Source organism: Prionailurus viverrinus, chromosome A1 (genome assembly GCF_022837055.1).
Source record: "Prionailurus viverrinus isolate Anna chromosome A1, UM_Priviv_1.0, whole genome shotgun sequence".
In the NCBI taxonomy this organism is placed as follows: Eukaryota; Metazoa; Chordata; class Mammalia; order Carnivora; family Felidae; genus Prionailurus; species Prionailurus viverrinus.
In genome coordinates, this window is record NC_062561.1 from 748,680 (window position 1) to 769,520 (window position 20,841).

Below are 20,841 nucleotides of genomic sequence, written 5' to 3' on the forward strand. Positions count from 1 at the left end.
ATACAGTATTTAATATATCTGGTCCCAAAGAATTGTAGGCACTATACCCAAAGTCTCATATTCTAGTCAAAAGTGGATGAAACTAAGAAGCTTAAGTGTTTAAGACATTAAGGGTACAAATGGGTGAGATTTCTAGTTCTCAGGGCCTTGTATTTTTAGATGCTCTTGCAAATGAGTGATTTGTAAGATGAAAGTATTAACTCAGCAGAACAGGACTGTGGCAGTTACTTTAGAAGTACTGCTGAGTGAGCCAGCCAGTTGAAAAACAAAAGGGTCCTGGTAGCAGTTTGTTTGGCCTTCTTATAATCTTATCGTCTATGGTATTTCTGTTGTTCGCAAGCCACCAGACTGTGCTATCCTGATAGATAAAGACCGTCATTATGATGAGGGTTGGCTTGGCGGAACAGCATCAATGCTAAATTTATATATAAATTTATTTATTGGCGTTTATATATTCTTTCAGTTTATTGCTAATTTTTTGTATGTTTTCAGAAGAATTAAATGAATCTGACAAATCTTGGGTTTTACCTTCAATTTTGAATAGGAGTCATTTTTATATAATAAAAAACTGGCATTTTTTTAGTGCCAGTTTATGGGCATTTGATTTGATTTTGTAGTGTATAAGTAAATACTTTAGTTACACAATTTAGTGAATTATCACAAAGCCAACACCTGTGTAACCTCCACCCAAATGAGGAAATATTAGACTGCCATCCCTAAAAACCTCTTTTGAATCCCCTTTTCGATCAGTACCCCCATCCTCACCCAGAATCATTGTCCTGAATTATTATATGATAATAGGTTTCGTGCTTTGCTTTGTAATTTTTCCATCTAAGGATGCATTCCTTGACACTTGAGTGTCATTTTACCTGTTTTTTTCTTTCTCTCTTTCTTTCTTTCCTTCTTTCTTTCTTTTCATACTTTCTTTTCATTTATTTATTGATTTATTAGTTTATTTATTTATTTTGAGAGAGAGTGTGTGCTGGAGGGGTAGAGAGAGAGAGAGCAGGTTCTGCACTGTCAGCACGTGGAGCCCAATGCGGTGCTCGAACTCACCAACTGTGAGATCATGACCTGAGCCGAAATCAGTAGTCAGACACTGAACCAACTGAGCCACCCAGGTGCCCCTTTTTCTTTCATTTAAATGGAATTTCACAATATTTATTTTGTGTGTCTGGGTTTTTCCCTCAACAATATCTTTGTGAGATTTAATCCATGTTGTGTGGAGCTGTATTTTATTTCATTTTCATTGCTGCACATTATTCGGGTGCATGTATATATTACAGCCTATCTTTTCTCCTACTGTTAAGGGGCATTTGGGTTGTTTCCAGGTTTTGGCTGTTACGAATAATGCTTCTGTGATGAACATGTCTCCTGATACATTGTGTACATGTTTCCCTTGGTTATAAACACTAAATGGAATTGTTCAGACTTAAGGGACACAGGTATCTTCAACGTTCAGTGGAAACTATTTTTGAAAGCAGTTGTACCAATTTACACTATTACTAATGGTTTATGAGATTCCCTTTTGTTTTGCATCCTGTCAGCACTTGATATGGTCAGACTTTTTATTTCTAGCCAGTTCTGATGGGTTCATGATGGTATTTCCTACTTTTAATTTGTATTTTTCTGATCCTACATTAGTAATCAGTGTTGAAATCATTGAGCATCTTTTCATATACTTAATGGAGATTTAGTTATCCTCTTTTATGAAATGTCTTTCTACTGGGTTGTCTGTCTTTATTGATTTGTTGATACGTATTTTGATTCATACCTTTTGTTGGTGATGTGAGCAGATCTCTTTCCCTGCTATCTTTTGATGAACAGTTTATATAGTTAAGGAAACTGTCGTGATGTTGAGTGCTTTTTATGTTTGGTTTGAGAAATCTTTCTCTACCCTAGATATTCTCTATAATTTTTTTTCTAGGTGCTCTTTTGTTTTCCCTTTCAGATTTTATGTTTAACACTTCACTTAGAATTGATTTTGTGCGTAGTGTAATGTGAGGGTCATGTTTCATTGAGCAGATCTTTCTTATTTTTCTCTAACAATGCTTTATAGATTTTAGAATTAACTTGCCAATTTCCTTACATAAAAACTTGGGATTTTTATTGGAATTTGCATTGAATCTGTGGATAAATTTAGGATCAGTTTAATTTCTTTCAGTAATGTCTTATAGTTTTCTGTGTTGAGGTCTTAAACATCTTTTATTAAATATATTTTTAGGTAGGGGCACCTGGGTGGCTCAGTCGGTTAAGCATCCAACTTCAGCTCAGGTCATGATCTCGTGGTCCGTGAGTTTGAGCCCCACATCGGGCTCTGTGCTGACAGCTCAGAGCCTGGAACCTGCTTCAGATTCTGTGTCTCCCTCTGGCCCTCCCCTGCTCATGCTCTGTCTCACTCTCTCTCTCAAAAATAAATAAACATTAAAAAAAATTTTTTTAATGTATTTTTAGGTATATTTGGTATTTTTGATGCAATAATAGTCTTTTTGAAAATTCCATTGTGTTTGTTGCTCATATACAGAAATACATTTGATTTATGCGTATGTGCCCTCAGTTGGTTAAAGAAATTCCCTTCTATCTCTAGTTACTAAATAATTTTATGAATGGGTGTTGAATTTCATTAAAATTTTTTTTCTGCATCTGTCAAGGTGATCACATAATTTTTCTCATTTAAGTTTACTTATTTATTTTGAGAAAGAGACTGTGAGCAGGGGAGGGGCAGTGAGAGAGAGAGGGAGAGGGAGAGGGAGAGGGAGAGGGAGAGAATCCCAAGCAGGCTCCATGCTGTCAGTGCAGAGCCCAATGTGGGGCCTGAACCCACAAACTGAGATCATGACCTGAGCCCAAACCATGAGTCAGATGCTTAACTGACTAAGCCACCCAGGCTCCTCTCTAACATCTTGAGGTGGATACATAGCTAACTGTTTTTCAGCCTTTGTTTTTTTTCAAATTATATGCCTTTAGTACTATAAATTATCCTCTGATCTTAGTTTAGGTGCAACTCATAAATTATGTTTGTACTATGTTTTCATTCAGGTAAAAATATTTTCCAATATATAACTTGTGTGTAAATACATTGCTTAATTTCTAAACATTTGAGAGTATTACTAATATTCCATGTGCTTAAAAAAATTTTAATTTTAACTGACATATATCTATATATTGTTTAACATTGAATATTTGCTTGATTAATTGGGTTATTTAAAATCTCGGGGTGCCTGGGTGGCGCAGTCGGTTGAGCGTCCGACTTCAGCCAGGTCACGATCTCGCGGTCCGTGAGTTTGAGCCCCGCGTCGGGCTCTGGGCTGATGGCTCAGAGCCTGGAGCCTGTTTCCGATTCTGTGTCTCCCTCTCTCTCTGCCCCTCCCCCGTTCATGCTCTGTCTCTCTCTGTCCCAAAAATAAATAAACGTTGGGGCGCCTGGGTGGCGCAGTCGGTTAAGCGTCCGACTTCAGCCAGGTCACGATCTCGCGGCCCGTGAGTTCGAGCCCCGCGTCAGGCTGTGGGCTGATGGCTCAGAGCCTGGAGCCTGTTTCCGATTCTGTGTCTCCCTCTCTCTCTGCCCCTCCCCCGTTCATGCTCTGCCTCTCTCTGTCCCAAAAATAAATAAATGTTGAAAAAAAAAATTTTTTTTTTTTAAAAATAAACGTTGAAAAAAAAAAATTAAAAAAAAAATAAATAAATAAATAAAATCTATAATATTGTTGCCAGCAAGCAAGGCAGCCATTACTTAGGAAGTTGAAGCTAGAAATATGGGAAACTAATTTGAGAATAATTTACATGCATGAGCTGTTCTCAGTTTCATATTCCTAATATTATTGATTATTGTAACATTTTTTATGACGTGTTCCTTGTCGACTTTAAAGCAACACTAAAACAGATAGATATTTTTACTTCTATTATTAACACATTTGGAATCCATTGAAATGCTTAATTACAGTTGCACTTTTTTTTTTTTAACATTTCATGCTTATAATACACTGGGACCCATTGGCCTTGAGACTTTATGTATGCACTTTTGGAGGATAGGAGGACTGTCTTCTGCCTTTTTGGTTTGGCTCACTGAGTAAGCTAAAAGAAAACTTGGCTACCAAGAAAATAGACTGTTTCTGGCATTTTGAAGATAAATTTATCATGAAATTTAATATATGGCAAAGCCCTGGGCAATATTTGGATCTACAGGATTTCTGTAAAAGAACATATAGTTCATGGATTTAATCTGTTTTCTATACTGTTGTATCTCTAAGACTCAAAGTTCCTAACATATAGTGACTTTCAATAAATATTTGTTCAATGAATGAATGAAACAAAACTGCTGAAATAAAGATCAATAACAGTTATTAACAAATGAAATCTGGAGCTAGAATTGAGATGTGCTACTTAATACTTGAGAATGGTTGTTCATGCACTTACTCTCATTGACCAGGTTGAGCTTAATTGACAGCTAGCACTAAATTTATAACTGTGTTCAATGTAGAAGTAAATGTTTACTAGTTTTTTTTACTGTTTTTTTTTTTAGTCATCAGAAAAGTTGTAAGAATTATATATAGCCTCACATATACCTTCATGCATATCCCCCAGTTGTTAATACTAATTTTGTCTTTTTCCTCTATTTATATACATTTTTTTCTGTCCCATTTGAAGGTAAATAAGGGTTTAAAAGCTACATTGAGTAGCAGATACTACTGTTTCTATGTACACATAAAAATAATGGGGCACAAGCATCGGTCCCTTCATCCTGTTATGTAACTGACCCATCACACTGTATCAGTTTAGACTTAGTTATTATTTTAAGATTATGAGGCTTATCTTTAAAAGTTAAGTTGCACTTTTTTCCCATTATTTCTTAGTTTTCAATTCTACTAGTTTCCAATCCAAGACCGATGTTGGTCTTTCTACAGGTGGCAGAATGATTGAAAGGCAGTGTAGGTATGTTGAAGGGTAAAAGGAGAGGGACCAGCACTTGGCCTTTGGTTTGGAAAGTTTATTGCCTCGGTGGTTGTGTGAATAACATCGGGCAGGTGTTAAGTGTAAGATAGAATAGTGCTCTGCAGGTCAAGCGGAAAACTATTTCATCTATTCTTGCTTCTCAGTGAGATTGGATATTGAGCAGAAAAGATAAACCAGAACTCTGGAGGAGCAGAAATTTGGAATATATGTGATAAAGACTTTTTTTAATGTTTACTTATTTTTGAGAGAGTGAGCATGAACGGGGGAGGGGCAGAAAGAGAAGGAGACAGAGGATCTGAAGCAGGCTCTCCACTGACAGCTGAAACCACAAACAGTATTCAAACTCACGAACCCGTGAGATCATAACCTGAGCTGAAATCAAGAGTCAGACCCTTACCCAACTGACCCACCCAAGCACCCCAATGTATGATAAAGATTTGATAGCCATAAAACATTAAAAAGAAAAATTATTATAAATGAGTGAGAAAATGGGCAAACGACAATAGGTAATTTTTAAGTCTTGTTTATTGTAGTTTCACATACATGTTTCTCTATTTATGTATCTTAAAATTTGCCATCTTAATGTTTTTAAGGGCAAATGCATAGAGACAGAAGAGTCGTTAAGTACATTTGGGTAGATATGCAGCCATCACCACTGTCCATCTCTAGAACTTTTTCATCTTTCCAAATGAAACTGTCCCTATTAAACAATAATTCTCCTCCCCTGAACCCCTGGTATCCACCATTCTACCTTCTGTCTCGGTGAATCTGCTAATTCAGGTCCTTAATGTAAGTGGAATCATGCAATATTTGTTCTTCTGTTTCTGGCTTATTTCACCGACCATAGTATTTTCAGGGTTCATCCATCTTATAGAATGTGTCAGAATTTCCTTCGCTTTTAAGACTGAATATGTTTCATTGTATGTGTATACCACATTTTGTTTATCCATTTATCTGTTGAAGGACACTTGGATTATTTCCATTTTTTGGCTGTTGTGAACAGTACACTACTGGACATGGTTGAATGAATACTTGTTTGAATTCCTGTTTTCAGTTCTTTTGGGTGTATACCCAGCAGTGGAATTATCGGGCCATAAGGTAATTCTGTTTAACTTTTTGAAGAATTGCCAACTGTTTTCCACAGCAGCTGTAACATTTTACATTCCTAACACTAATGTTAGAAGGTTCTAATTTCTCCCCATTCTCACACACATTTGTTTTACATGTGTTTGCTTCTTTTAATATACCCATCTAGTAACTGGTGTGAAATAGTGTCTCATGGGTTTTATTTGCATTTCCCTAAGGACTAATGGTGATAAGCATCTTTTCATATGCTTATTGGCCATTTGTATATCTTGTTTAGAAAAATGTTTGGTCAAGTCCTTTTCCCTTTTTAAGTGGGTTGTTTGCCTTATTTTTCTGTTTCGTTCCTTAGTTTTTTGTTTGTCTTATTTTTGAATTATAGGAATTGTTTACATATTGTGGATATTAATCCTTTTTCAGATGTGACTTGTAAATATTTTCTTCAGTTCTATAGGTTGCCTTTTCACTATGTTGATAATGTCCTTTGATGCACAAAAGTTTTTAATTTTGATGAACTCCTCTCACCTATTTTTGTTTTTGTTTTTGGAGTTAAATTCAAGAATGCATTGTCAAATCCAAGGTCCTGAAGATTTACCCCTATGTTTTCTTCTAAAAATTTTATGGTTTCATTTCTTAAATTTAGGTCTGATTCATTTTGAGTTAATTTTTGTATATGGTATGAGGTAGGGTCCAGCTTCCTTTTTTGGGGGGGAATTCCAGTTGTTTCAGCACAATTTGTTTCCATATTGGACTTGACACCCTTATCAAAAATCAGTAGGCCAGGGAGCCTGGGTGGCTCAGTTGGTTGGGCGTCCGACTTTGGCTCAGGTGATGATCTCACTGTCTGTGGGTTTGAGCCCCGCATTGGGCTCTGTGCTGACAGCTCAGAACCTGGAGCCTGCTTCGGATTCTATGTCTCCCCCTCTCTCTCTGCCCCTCCCCCGCTCAAGCTCTGTCTCTGTCTCTCTCAAAAATAAATAAACACTAAAAAATTTTTTTTTAGAAATCAATAGGCCGTAGATGTATGGGTTCATTTTTGGATTTTTCTCTGTCTGTCCTGATGCCAGTACCATACTCTTTCGATCACTGCAGCTTTGTAGTAAGTTTGTAAGTCTTTTACCTTGTTGGTTAAATTTATTCCTAAGTGTTTTATTCTTTTAGGTGCTGTTATAAATGGAATTGTTTTCTTAATTTCCTTTTTGGGAGGAGTTTGGGAAGATGGTGGAGTAGGAGGACCCAGAGCTCACCCCATCCCATATTTACAACTAGATAACGTCTACATCCAAGTTAGTAAACTGGAGAGCAATCTGAAGACTGGCGGAAGAAATTCCACAACTAAATATAGAGAAGAATCTGCATCTGAAAGGTTAGGGAGGTCAAAAAGGCAGAGAGAGGCTGCCTGCAGGAGAGAGGGAGCTGCATTGCATGGAGAGAGCAGAGAAATGGGCCCTCACACCAGGGACCTCACACGGGGAAAACTAATCCCCATAACATTAAAAACCAGAGGAGGGGCGCCTGGGTGGCGCAGTCGGTTAAGCGTCCGACTTCAGCCAGGTCACGATCTCGCGGTCCGTGAGTTCCAGCCCCGCGTCAGGCTCTGGGCTGATGGCTCGGAGCCTGGAGCCTGTTTCCGATTCTGTGTCTCCCTCTCTCTCTGCCCCTCCCCCGTTCATGCTCTGTCTCTCTCTGTCCCAAAAATAAATAAACGTTGAAAAAAAAATTAAAAAAAAAAAAAAAAAAAAAAAAACCAGAGGAGCCGAGTTCTGTGAGTTTATAAAACCAGTGGGGCTTGAAACCTGGAACTTTAAAAGTCACCTGACTCAGCACTGCACTGGCCACTAGGGTGAGTGATAGCTAGGTGGCCACCCTTAAAGAGACAGCAACTTTTGTGGAGAGGCAACATAAAAACAGCATGCATACAACACTGGGGGCATAGAGGAGACAGATCTGTTCATACTGATTTTGGACCATGTTGGGGGACTTCTTTGAAAACAAAGGAGCTGGCAGGTGCTGTTTTCCTCTCCACTCCCACCAGCCTAAACTCAGAGCCACCTATAGGAGGCAGAGCTGCACAAACACTTGCTACCTAATGTGCTAGCAGTATGCCGTGCCCATGATTTCTCCTGAGAACTCGCCCGCTCCAGGCCTGCTAACCTTGGTCCTGGACTCAGGATGAATTTTGTTAAAGCCACGCACGCTCACTCCAATACCTAGCATATTGCACCCAGCCACATGCTCCCACCCACTCTCGTGCACCAGGCCCACCCATACCCAGCTATCATCATGCACCATGCCAGCCTTTTAGCCCCTGCCACCTCCATGCACAGCTCCCAGCTGCTATAGCACTTCAAGGAATCCAGCATTGGACTAGTGGCCCAACCCAAAATTTGCTAACAACATCATCCTGCTCCCAAGCTCCCTGATGGGCATGTCCCCCTCAGAGCTGTCTTGCCTGGGTCCCACTAACACCAGAGAGCAGGCACAGCCCACAAAGGTAGAGAGTCAGTGCAAACAATTGCACTGAAAGGAAATGTGACTAAGATACAACAGCCAAGTATAAGCAACATACGATACTCTCTAAGTGCCAGGTTCTGGTGAACAGGGGACACTACACTGCAGGGCACACCAGGACATCCTCTTCATAAAGTTACTACTTTCAAGAGTAGAAGGCATAGCTGACTTTCTTGTGTGTGTGTGTGTGTGTGTGTGTGTGTGTGTGTGTATTTATATAATATAATTTATTGTCAAATTGGTTTCCTTACAACACCCAGTGCTCATCCCAACAGGTGCCCTCCTCAATGCCCATCACCCACTTTCCCGTCTCCCCGACCCCCCATCAACCCTCAGTTTGTTCTCAGTATTTGAGTCTCTTATGGTTTTCCTCCTTACCTCTCTCTAACTTTTTTTCCCCTCTTCCCCTCCCCCATGGTCTTCTCTTAAGTTTCTCAGGATCCACATATGAGTGAAAATATATGGTATCTGTCTTTCTCTGACTGACTTATTTCACTTAGCATAATATTCTTCAGTTCCATCCATGTTGCTACAAATAGCCAGATTTCATTCTTTCTCATTGCCAAGTAGTATTTCATTGTATATATAAAATTGCTGACTTTCTTAACAGAAACAGAGAGGCAGACAAAATGAGGACATAGAAATTTATCCAAAATGAAAAAACAGGACAAGGCTATGGTCAGAGATCTAAGCAAAACATATATGACATGCCTAATAGAGAATTTAAAGCAGTGATCATAAGTATACTCACTTGACTTGAGAAAAGAGTGGAAGACATGAGTGATACCCTTAACACAGAGATAAGGAATAACATAGCAAAGATAAAGGGCTTAAATAAACAAGTGAGAAACACACTTGATGAAATGAATAGCAGTATGGAAGAAGCAGAGAAACAAATTCATGACCTAGAAGACCGTAATGGAAAGTAACTAAGTTGAACAAAAGCCAGAAGGAGAATTACACAAAACAAGAATAGACTTAGGGAGGCTCCTGTGTGGCTCATGTGGTTGAGTATCTGACTCGATTTTGGCTCAGATCATGATCCCAGGATCGTGGTATCAAGCCCCACGTTGGGCTCTGTGCTGGCCATGGATTCTCTCTCTCCTTCTGCTATTCTCCCCTGTTTACAATCTCTCTCTAAAAACATAATAAAATTAAATTTAAGAACAGCTTAATGGAGCACCTGGGTGGCTCAGTCAGTTAAGTGTCTGACTTTGGGTCAGGTCATGATCTTGCAGTTTGTGAGTTCGAGCCCCACATTGGGCTCTGTACTGGGAGCTCGGAGCCTGGAGCCTGTTTCAGATTCTGTGTCTCCCTCTCTTTCTGTTCCTCCCTCGCTCACACTCTGTCTCTGTCTCTGTCTCTCTCTCAAAAATAGGTAAAGACAAAAAAAAAAAAAAAAAAAAAAGAATAGGGAACTCAGTGACACCATCAATCAATATTAATGTTATAGGAGTCTCAGAAGAAGAAGGGAGAGAAAAGGGGGCAGAGATTTTATTTAATGAAATAAAAGCTGAAAACTTCCCTAATCTGGGAAAAGAAGCCAATATCCATATCCAGGAGGCACAGAGGACTTCCATCAAAATCAACAAAGCAGATTCATACCAACACATACTGTAATTAAATTTGCAAAATACAGTGAAAGAAAAAATTTTTAAAGCAGCAACACACAAGTCAGTAACTTACAAAGGAAAGCCCATAAGGCTAGTGGGAGATTTTTAAGCAGAAACTTGGCAAGCTGGTAGTGAGTGGCATGATGTATTCAATGTGGTGAATGGGAAGAATCTGCAGCCAAGAATACCCTGTCCAGCAAGGGTATCATTCAGAATAGAAGGAGAGTTTCCTGGGCAATAAATAAATAAATAAATAATCACTAAACCAGCCCTGAAAGAACTGTTAAAGAGGACTCTTTGAAAAGATAGACCAAAAGTGACAGTATAGAGGTATGAAATACAGTAAAAATGAATATTTCTATAAAAAATCAGTCAAGGAACTCATACACAAAAGAAAGGACATAAGATATGCTAATATATACTTAACCTACAATGTGGGGAGTAGAGGAGAGAAAATGAGCTCAAACTTAAATGACCATCAATTTAATATAGACTACTATATGTAAAAGAGGTTATATACAAATCTAATGGGAACCATGTCAAAAACCACTAATAAACATACAAAAGAGAAAGAAATCTAAATATATCAGTAAAGAAAATCAACAAAACATGAAAGAAAAGATCAGAGAAAATCTTCAGAAACAACCACAAAATTAGCAATAAAATGTCAATAAATAATATTTACCAATAGTTACTTTGAATGTAAATAGACCAAACATTCCAATCAAAAGACATGGGATGACAGAATAGATAAAAGACCAAGAGTCATCTATATGTTGCCTACAAGAGACTTGTTTTAAACCTAAAGACATGTGCAGATTGGAAGTGAGGGAATGAGGAAACATCTGTCATGCAAATGGATATCAAGAGAAAGCTGGAGTAATGATACTTAGGTTGGAAAAAATAGACTTGGGAATAAAGACTGTAACAAGAAACAAAGACACTATATAATGGGACAATTGAACAAGAAGATACAAGAGTTGTAAATATTTATGCACCCAGCTTGGAAGCGCCCATACATAAAACAGTAACAAACATAAAGGAACGAACCAATAATAATACAGTAATGGTAGCGGACTTTAACATCCCAACATACATCAGTAGATCATCTAAACAGAAAATCAACAAGGAAACAATGGCTTTGATTGACACACTGGATCAGATGGATTTAACAGATAATTTCAGAATATTCCATCCTAAAAGAACAGAATACACATTCTTTTCAAGTGCACACAGAACATTCTCCAGAATAGATCACATCAGCTCACAAAACCAGGCTCAACAAATTCAAGATCGAAATTATACCATAAATCTTTTTTACCACAACACTATGAAGCTGCAAGTCAGCCAGAAGAAAAAATCTAGAAAGACTACAAATACATGGAGGTTAAGTAACATGCTACTAAACAATGAATAGGTAAACCAGGAAATTAAAAAAAATTTAAAAGTACATGGAAACAAATGAAAATTGAAACATAACAGTCCAAAACCTCTGGGATGATGCAAAAGTAGTCCTAAGAGGGAAGTTTATAGCAATATGGGCCTACCTCAAGAAGCAAGAAAAATCTCAAATAAACAATTTAACCTTACATCTAAAGAAGCTAGAAGAATAACAAAAAAGAAAGAAAGAAGAAAAAAACAGCAGGAAGGAAATGATAAAGATTAGAGCAGAAATAAATGATACAGAAACTAAAAAGTAAAACCCAAAAGAACATATCAATAAAACGAGGAGCTGGTTCTTTGGAAAAAGTAAAATTGATAAACTTCTAGCCAGAGATATCAAGAAAAAAAGAGAAAGGACTGAAATAAAAATCACAAATGAGATCAGAGAAGTAACAACTAACATGATAGTAATATAATCATAAGAGAATATTATGAAAAACTGTATGCCAACAAAATGGACACCCTAGAAAAAAATGGAGAAATTCCTAGAAACATATAAACCACTAAAACAGAAAGAAATAGAAATTTGAACAGTCCAATAGCCAGCAAAGAAATTGAGTTACTATTAAAAAATTTCCCAACAAGCGAAAGTCTAGGACCTGGTGGCTTCATAGGAAAATTCTACTAAACATTTAAAGAGGAGTTAATACCTATTCTTCTCAAAACTATTCCACAAAATTAAAAAGGAAGGAAAACCTCCAAATTCATTCTGTGAGGCCAGCATTACCCTGATCCCAAAACCAGATAGACACCACTAAAAAAGAGAACTACAGACCTATATCCCTGATGAACACAGATACAAAAATTCTCAACAAAATACTAGGAAACCAGATCTAACAATACATTTAAAAAAATCATTCACCGTAGTCAAGTGGGATTTATTCCTGGGTTGCAAGGGTTCAGTATTTGCAAATCAATCAACATGGTACATCACTTCAGTAAGAGAAAGGATAATGGGGCATCCCGGTGACTCAGTCAGTTGAGCATCTGACTCTTGATTTCAGCTCAGGTCATAATCTCATGATTTGTGGGATGAAGCCCCACAAAACTGTCTGTGCAGACAGCATGGAGCCTGCTTGAGATTCATTCTCTCTCTCTCTTTCTCTCTCTCTCTGTGTCTCCCCCACTCTCTCTCCCCCTTGCACATGCATGCATACTCTCTCTCTCTCTCAAAATAAACTTAAAAAAAAAAAAGAAAAGAACCTATAGGATCATTTTAATAGATGTAGAAAAAGCATTTGACAAAGTATAACATCTGTTCATGATAAAAACCCTCAACAAAGTAGGTTTAGAGGGAACATACTTCAATATGATAAAGGCCATATATGGAAAACCCACAACTAACATTATCCTTAATGGGGAAAACAGAGCTTCTTCCTAAGGTCATGAATAAGACAAGGATGTCCACTCTCACCACTTTTATTCAACATAGGACTGGCAGTCCTAGCCACAGCAGTCAGACAATAAAAAGAAATGAAAGCCATCCAAATTGGTAAGGAAGTAGTAAAATTTTCACTATTTGCAGATAACATGATATTCTATACAGAAAACCCCCAAAGACTCCACCAAAAAACTGCTAGAACTGATAAACGAATTTGGTAAAGTCACAGGATACAAAATCAATGTACAGAAATCTGTTGCATTTCTGTACACCAGTAGTGAAGTGGCAGAAAGAGAAATTAAGAAAATGATCCCATTTACAGTTGCACCAAAAATAATAAAATTCCTTGGAATAAACCTAACCAAAGAGGTGAAAGACCTATACTCTGAAAACTATAAAACTCTGATGAAAGAAATTGAAGATGACACAAAGAAGTGGAAAGACATTCCTGCTCATAGATTGGAAGAATAAATATTGTTAAAGTGTCTGTACTACCCAAAGCAGTCTACACATTTAATGTAATCTCTGTCAAAATACCAATAGCATTTTTCATGGAACCTAGGACAGAAAATCCTAAAGTTTGTATGGAACCACAGAAGACCCCGAATAACCAAAGGAGTCTTGGGGGGAAAAAAAAGAATGAAAAAAAGCAAGGCTAAAGGCCTCACAATTCTGGACTTCAAGTTATATTACAAAGCTGTAGTAGTCAACAGTATGGTACTGGGACAAAAACAGACACATAGATCAATGGAATAGAAAACCCAGAAGTAAACCTACAATTATATGGTGATTAATCTTTTTTTTTAATTGTTTTTTTTTAACGTTTATTTATTTTTGAGACAGAGGGAGGCAGAGCATGAACGGGGGAGGGTCAGAGAGAGAGGGAGACACAGAATCGGAAGCAGGCTCCAGGCTCTGGGCCATCATCAGCCCAGAGCCCGACACGGGACTCGAGCTCACGGACTGTGAGATCATGACCTGAGCTGAAGTCGGACGCTTAACCGACTGAGCCACCCAGGCGCCCCATATGGTGATTAATCTTTGACAAAGCAGGAAAGAACCTCCAATGGGAAAAGGACAGCCTCTTAACTGTTACATGGTCAATTAATCTTTGACAAAGCAGGAAAGAATATCCATTGGGAAAGGACAGTGTCTTCAACAAATGGGGAAATGGGGGGTGGGGAGAGGAAAACTGGAAACACTTTCTTACACCATACAGGAAAAAAAAAACCAAAATGAATTGAAGACCTAAATGTGATACCTGAAACCATAAAAATCCTAGAAGAGAGCACAGGTAGTAATTTCTCTGACATCGGCCATAGCAACTTTTTTCTAGATCTATCCCCTAAGGCAAGGGAAACAAAAGCAAAAAACTATTGGGACTACATCAAAATAATAAGCTTCTGCACAGTGAAGGAACAATGGGAGAAGATATTTGCAAATGACATATCTAATAAAGGGTTACTATCCAAAATATATAAAGAACTTCTAAAACTCAACACCCAAAAACAATACAGTTAAGAAATAAATAGAAGACACGAACAGACATTTTTGCAAAGAAGATATACAGATAGCCACAGACACATGAAAAGATGCCCGTCATCACTTATCATCAGGGAAATGAAAATCGAAACTACAATGAGATATCACCTTACATCTATCAGAATGGCTAAAATCAATAACCCAAGAAACAACAGGTGTTGGCGAGGATGTAGAGAAAAAGGAACCCTCTTGTGTTGTTATCGGGAATGTAAACTGGTGTGACCACCATGGAAGACGGTATGCAGGTTCCTCAAAAAGTTAAAAATAGAACTACCTTATGGTCTAGTATACTACAGGGTGTTTATCCGAAGAGTACAAGAACACTAATTCAAAGGGATACATGCACCCTGTGTTTATAGCAGCATTGGATATAATAATCAAGAATGGAAGCAGCCCAGGTGTCCATCGATTGATGAATGAATAAAAATGTGATATATATATATATATATATATATATATATACACACACACACACACAATGGCGTATTATTCAGCCATCGAAAAGAATGAGATCTTGCCATTTGCAATGACATAGATGGAGCTAGAGAGGATAATGCTAAGTGAAATAAGTCAGAGTCAAATACCGTATGATTTTGTTCGTGTGGAATTTAAGAAACAAAGCAAACAAGCAAAGGGCAAAAAGAGAGAGACTGAGACAAATCAAGAAACAGACAATTATAGAGAACAAACTGAAGGTTACCAGAGAGGTGGTAGGTGGGGGGACGGGTTAAATAGGTGAGGGGCATTAAGGAATGCCATTGTCATGATGAACACAGGGTGATTATGGAAGTGTTGAACTACTGTATTGTACACCTGAAACTAATATTACACTGTATGTTTACTAACTGGAATTAAAATAAAAATTGAAGGCAAAAACAATTCCCTTTTTGGACTGTGCATTACATGTGTGTAGAAACACAGCTGATGATTGTGTGTTATTCTTGTACTCTTCAAGCTCAATTCATTCATTAGATCTAGTCGTTTTCTTGTGATTCTTTGGGAGTTTCTATATAGAGTGAATGTAGTTGTATTTCTTCCTTTCTAACTTGAATGCCTTTTACATCTTTTTATCTAATTGCTCTGGCTAGAACTCATGGTACAGTGTTAAATAGCAGTGGTTAAAGTGGGCATATTGCAGGTAATTCTTGAAAGAAAAAATGTGAATGGCTTAATAATAATTATGTAAGTGATCATAAAGCTGAAGTCAGCAGACTTTGGTAAATTGCCATATAGTAAATATTATACTTTGTAGGTTGAGAGGCAAAATTAGCTTTTAAAGTTAATGTTCATGGGGAAGGCATGACCTCATTATCCTAAAAATCCTTCCTTCTCTCAAAGACTGTGATCTTCTCTCTTGGGACCTCACTAGGCTATGTTAACTGCATCCACCTTTGGATACTTATACATACTATCCTCACAGAGTTGGATATAACTTTTCATATGCAGAAGCTGGTTAAGTGCCGTTGGGTGTTAATTTCAGCCGAATTACTTTTTAGCTGTGTAATCTTTACTAGTTACTTTTTCTAGAAGCTTCAGTTTCCTCCTCTATAAAATGAGTAATAGTACTTCACAGGGTTGTTGTAAAGATTAAATGAGCTAATAAATGCCAAGATTTAGGCCATGCATGACAGATTATAAAGCACTTGATTTGTATGTAATTATTCTTTTGATTTGTTTTCAACCATTTAAAAATGTAAAAACCATTCTTAGCTCACAGAATGACCAAACTAAAATAGGAGATAGGCCCTGTATAGTTTGCAGAGATATACAGAGATGAGCTCTTTTATCTTGTGGAAATGTAAATTGGAACATCTTTTCTAGAAATATTTTTTCTGGCAGTGTGTTTTAACTGTTAAAAAAATTTTTTTTAATGTTTATTTATTTTTGGGAGAGAGAGACAATGTGAATGGGGGTAGGGCAGAGAGAGAGAGAGACACAGAATCTGAAGCATGCTCCAGGCTCTGAGCTGTCAGCACAGAGTCTGACATAAGGCTCAAACCCACAAACTGCAAGATCATGACCTGAGCCAAAGTTGCAGGCTCAACCAACTGAGCCACCCAGGTACCCCTTAACAGTGTTTAAATGGCTTTATCATTTGACCCAATTGATCTGTCTTTGGGGACTTTATTCTAGCAACCTGATGAGAGATGCACAAGTATGTAACAGCTTTGTTTAAAAAGAAATTGGAAACAAAACAACCTTTGGTTTCCAAAGGGAGAGGTTTTTTGTATTTTTTATTGTATTTAAAACAATCAGTAAAAATCATGCTTTTGAAAAATATTAAAACAAGAAGTGTTCCATATCTAGGTGAAAAAAGAAAGTAAAATCATAGTATTAGATAGTATCTAAATGATACACTTAGTGTTCTAAGCAATATGTGTTTAATACGTAGTTATAATTACATATTTGTAAATATATTTGTAAATGTAAAGAGTGGGAAATAGGTCGAATCGTTATCAATACTCTATGGGTGGTTTTTGGGTTTTTTCCTGCTTTTTATTGATTTTCAAAGATTACATGTTGCTTATATAATCAGAGAAGGACCTCAGTCTTCAATTTATGAAAAGTAGATCAGTAATACTGTTTATGTATTTTAATTTTTAAAAATTGAGGTATAATTGACATATACCAGTAGTATTAGTATTAGTTTCAGGTGTACAACATAATGATCCAATATTTTTATGCACTGCAAAATCATCACAGTAAGTCTAGTTAACATCTGTTACCTTACATAGTTACAAACGTTTTCTTATGATGAGAACTTTTAAGATCTGCTTTCTTAGCAACTTTTAAGTATGCAGTACAGTATTAACTGTGGTCACCATGCTGCACATTACATCCCCATGACTTGTTTTATGACTGGAAGTGCCTTTTGCCCCCTTCATCTGTATCTTCTACTCTTAACCCCTGCCTCTGGCAACCTCGTCTGTTGTCTTTATCTGTGAGCTTGGGTTTTCATTTTGTTTTGTTACCTTCCATACATAAGTGAGATTATGCAGTTTTGTCTTTCTCTGTCTGACTTATTTTATTTAGTATAATGTCCTTGAAGTCCAGACATGTTGCCAGGCGCAAGATTCCATTCTTTTTTTATGGCCGAATAATATTCCATTTGTGTGCATGTGTGTGCGTGCGCGTGCGCACACATGTGCATATACATAAGTTTGTGTATACACACACACACACACACACACACACACACACGCACCACATTTTCTTCATTCATCTGTTGAGGACACTTGGGCTATTTCCACTCTTTCGCTGTTGAAGCGATGCTGCAGTGAACATGGGGGTACATATATCTTTTTAAGTTAGCATTTTTGTTTTCTTCAGATAAATACCCAGAAATGGAATTGCTAGGTCATATGGTAGTTTGTGTTTTTTAAATTTTTTGAGGAACGTTTATACTGTTTTTGCATGGCGGCTAACCTAGTTTCCATTCTCACCAACATTGCACAGGGGGTTTCCTTTTTTCCTCATCCTTCCTAATACTTGTTATTTCTTTTTTATAATGAGATCTCATGGTGTTATTGATTTGCATTTCTCTAATGATTAGTGGTGTTGAGCATCTTATCATGTATTTGTTGGCCATCTGTACTCCACACCCCCCCCCCCCCTTGGCCATCTATATGTCTTCTTTGGAAAGATCTGCTGCCCAATTTTTAATCAGATTGTTTGAGGGTTTTTTGTTATTGAGTTGTTTGAGTTCTGTATATATTTTGGATATTAACCCTTTATCAGACATGTGATTTGCAAATATTTTCCGATTCAGTAGGTTGCTTTTTCATTTTATTAGTGGTTTCCTTTGTAGTGTAGAAGCTTTTTAGTTTGATATAGTCCCATTTGTTTATTTTTAGTTTTGGTGTGGCACTGTTTTTTCATTCTTTTTTTTAAATTTCTTTAACATTTATTGATTTTTGAGAGAGAGAGACAGCGTGTGTTGGGGAGGAGCAGAGAGAGAGGGAGACACAGAATCCAAGCAGGATCCAGGCTCTGAGCTGTCAGCACAGAGCCTGACATGGGGCCCAAACTCAGGAATGGCGAGATCATGACCTAGGTCAAAGTTGGACGCTTAACCAACTGAACCACCCAGGCGTCCCTGGTGTGGCACTGTTTTTTCTTAAACCCACTTGCTTCAAGAGATGAACATACTTTATAATGATGTTAATCTCCATTTCAAGTTCATTCATGCATTCTCAGGGTTTTATGTTTTTGGAAATTTAATCACTTATATTATCAAATTTAATGTCCTTTATTTGCCTGTTTTTAATTCTGTAACAGGGTAAAATCCTTTACAAAGTTCGATGGAAAGGGTACACATCAGATGATGATACTTGGGAGCCTGAGATTCATCTTGAGGACTGTAAAGAAGTTCTTCTCGAATTTAGGAAGAAAGTTGTGGAGAACAAAGCTAAGCCAGTCAAGAAGGATATTCAGGTATCATGTTAGTTCATATTTCTTTTTTTAGTATAATAAACTTATTACAAATTTTACTGGTATAAGGAATGTGCAGTAAAAATTTACAAATGGTAATAAAATATATAGTATTCCTATTATAAATTCTGTATAGCCACTTGATTGTCATAGAATGCTTATATTGATTTTTGCCAAACTCTTCTTTCTGTCGTCAACCTATGATCACGGTTGATGAACAAGTATAGTTTGTACGTGTTGATTAATATTTTCCTTCCAGTCAACAGTAAGGTGAAAGTGGGGGGGTTAAAAACATGTCGGAACTTTATTTGTCCATGATTTGAGCATCTTGTTTTTATGTACCTTAAGAATATATTCTGTACTAGGGGCGCCTGGGTGGCGCAGTCGGTTAAGCGTCCGACTTCAGCCAGGTCACGATCTCGCGGTCCGTGAGTTCGAGCCCCGCATCAGGCTCTGGGCTGATGGCTCAGAGCCTGGAGCCTGTTTCCGATTCTGTGTCTCCCTCTCTCTCTCTGCCCCTCCCCCGTTCATGCTCTGTCTCTCTCTGTCCCAAAAATAAATAAACGTTGAAAAAAAAAATTAAAAAAAAAAAAAAAAAGAATATATTCTGTACTATTCATGTTACTACTGTACAGTGCATACTTTATATTTTGTCTGCATTATTAACACATTTCTTATGTCTGATTTTTATGCTAATTAAAATAAAATAAATCTTAGATCATTATATAAAGCTGTAAATTTTAATCTGTTACAGATTATGCACAGAGCTGATTATCCAGGTCTTTTGTTTTTCTCTTCTATTCCCACTTTAGTTTTTAGCTACTTTATTGCTTTTTAGTAAGCTTTTTCTGATAGTAAGGATAAAGAGATCAGAGGAGCTTAGATAAGTTAAAGTTCTGTAATCAGTTTGAAAAAAGATTTGATGGTGGGCTAGAGTGGGATAATATTAAAACAGATGCAAAAGTTAGGGTGAGGGTTTTCTTCTGTGAATTTGTCCATTGTTTTATCCTTGGTCCTCTTTTTCCACAAATAATTGGCTTTATTTATGAATCTTATAAGACTTTCCCATTGTTCTTTCCCATGTAAATTTCATTCCAAGCTTCTATTTTATAAATTAAACCAACTCTTTCTCAACTTGCTCTTGCTTTTTTTCTTTTCCATTAGAAATTATTTTTTTTTTTAGAATATTGGCAGAGTTCTCAAACTTAGAACTATATGGTGAAAATTTTTCACAAGAAATAGATTCTTACCTAGTTGAAGTCTTTATTTTAAGGACTGAATGTTGATCTTTTTTCCCTACAATTTGAGTTTCAACCACATTTTAAAAAAATACTTGCAGGGGCTCCTGGGTGGCTCAGATCACGATCTCACAGCTCGTGAGTTTGAGTCCTATATCAGCGCAGAGCCCGCTTTGAATCCTCTGTCCCCTTCTCTCTCAGCCCCTTCCCCTCTCTCAAAAATAAACATTTAAAAAAATTCTTTAAAAAAAAAAAAAAAAAAAGAAGAGTCACATGTTCTACTGACTGAGACAGCCAGGCACCCTAGTCTTGTCTTTTTATGAAGTGCTTCTGGGAAATTGAAAAACTTATGCCAATTCCACCATATTCTCACTGTCTCTGTAACCTTAGTGGCATTCATTTCTTACACACTGTAGGGAAAACATTTTGTAAATGTACCTATCTTTTCCCTCCCTTTCTACCCCCAAGTCATTTAGAAGAAAAGAATTTGGGGAAATGGGAGCTAAAAATACTGCATAGTGTTTGCATAGTGTTTCTGTGTCTATACATGTAATAAATCTTTTTTATTTTTTTTTTAACATTTATTTATTATTGAGAGAGCGAGCATGAGCAGGGGAGGGGCAGAGAGAGAAGGAGACACAGAGTC

General features: G+C 37.2%; 1 protein-coding gene across 3 annotated transcripts in view; it reads left to right on the top strand.

Moving 5' to 3' along the window:
• MPHOSPH8 (M-phase phosphoprotein 8) overlaps window positions 1-20,841 on the top strand; it is a 53,023-nt gene that overhangs the window by 2,574 nt on the left and 29,608 nt on the right. For all 3 annotated transcript variants that reach the window (XM_047873552.1, XM_047873563.1, XM_047873555.1), the window contains exon 2: window positions 18,805-18,960. In XM_047873552.1, the coding sequence (XP_047729508.1) occupies window positions 18,805-18,960 (156 nt within the window). The remainder of the gene's footprint in view (window positions 1-18,804; window positions 18,961-20,841) is intronic.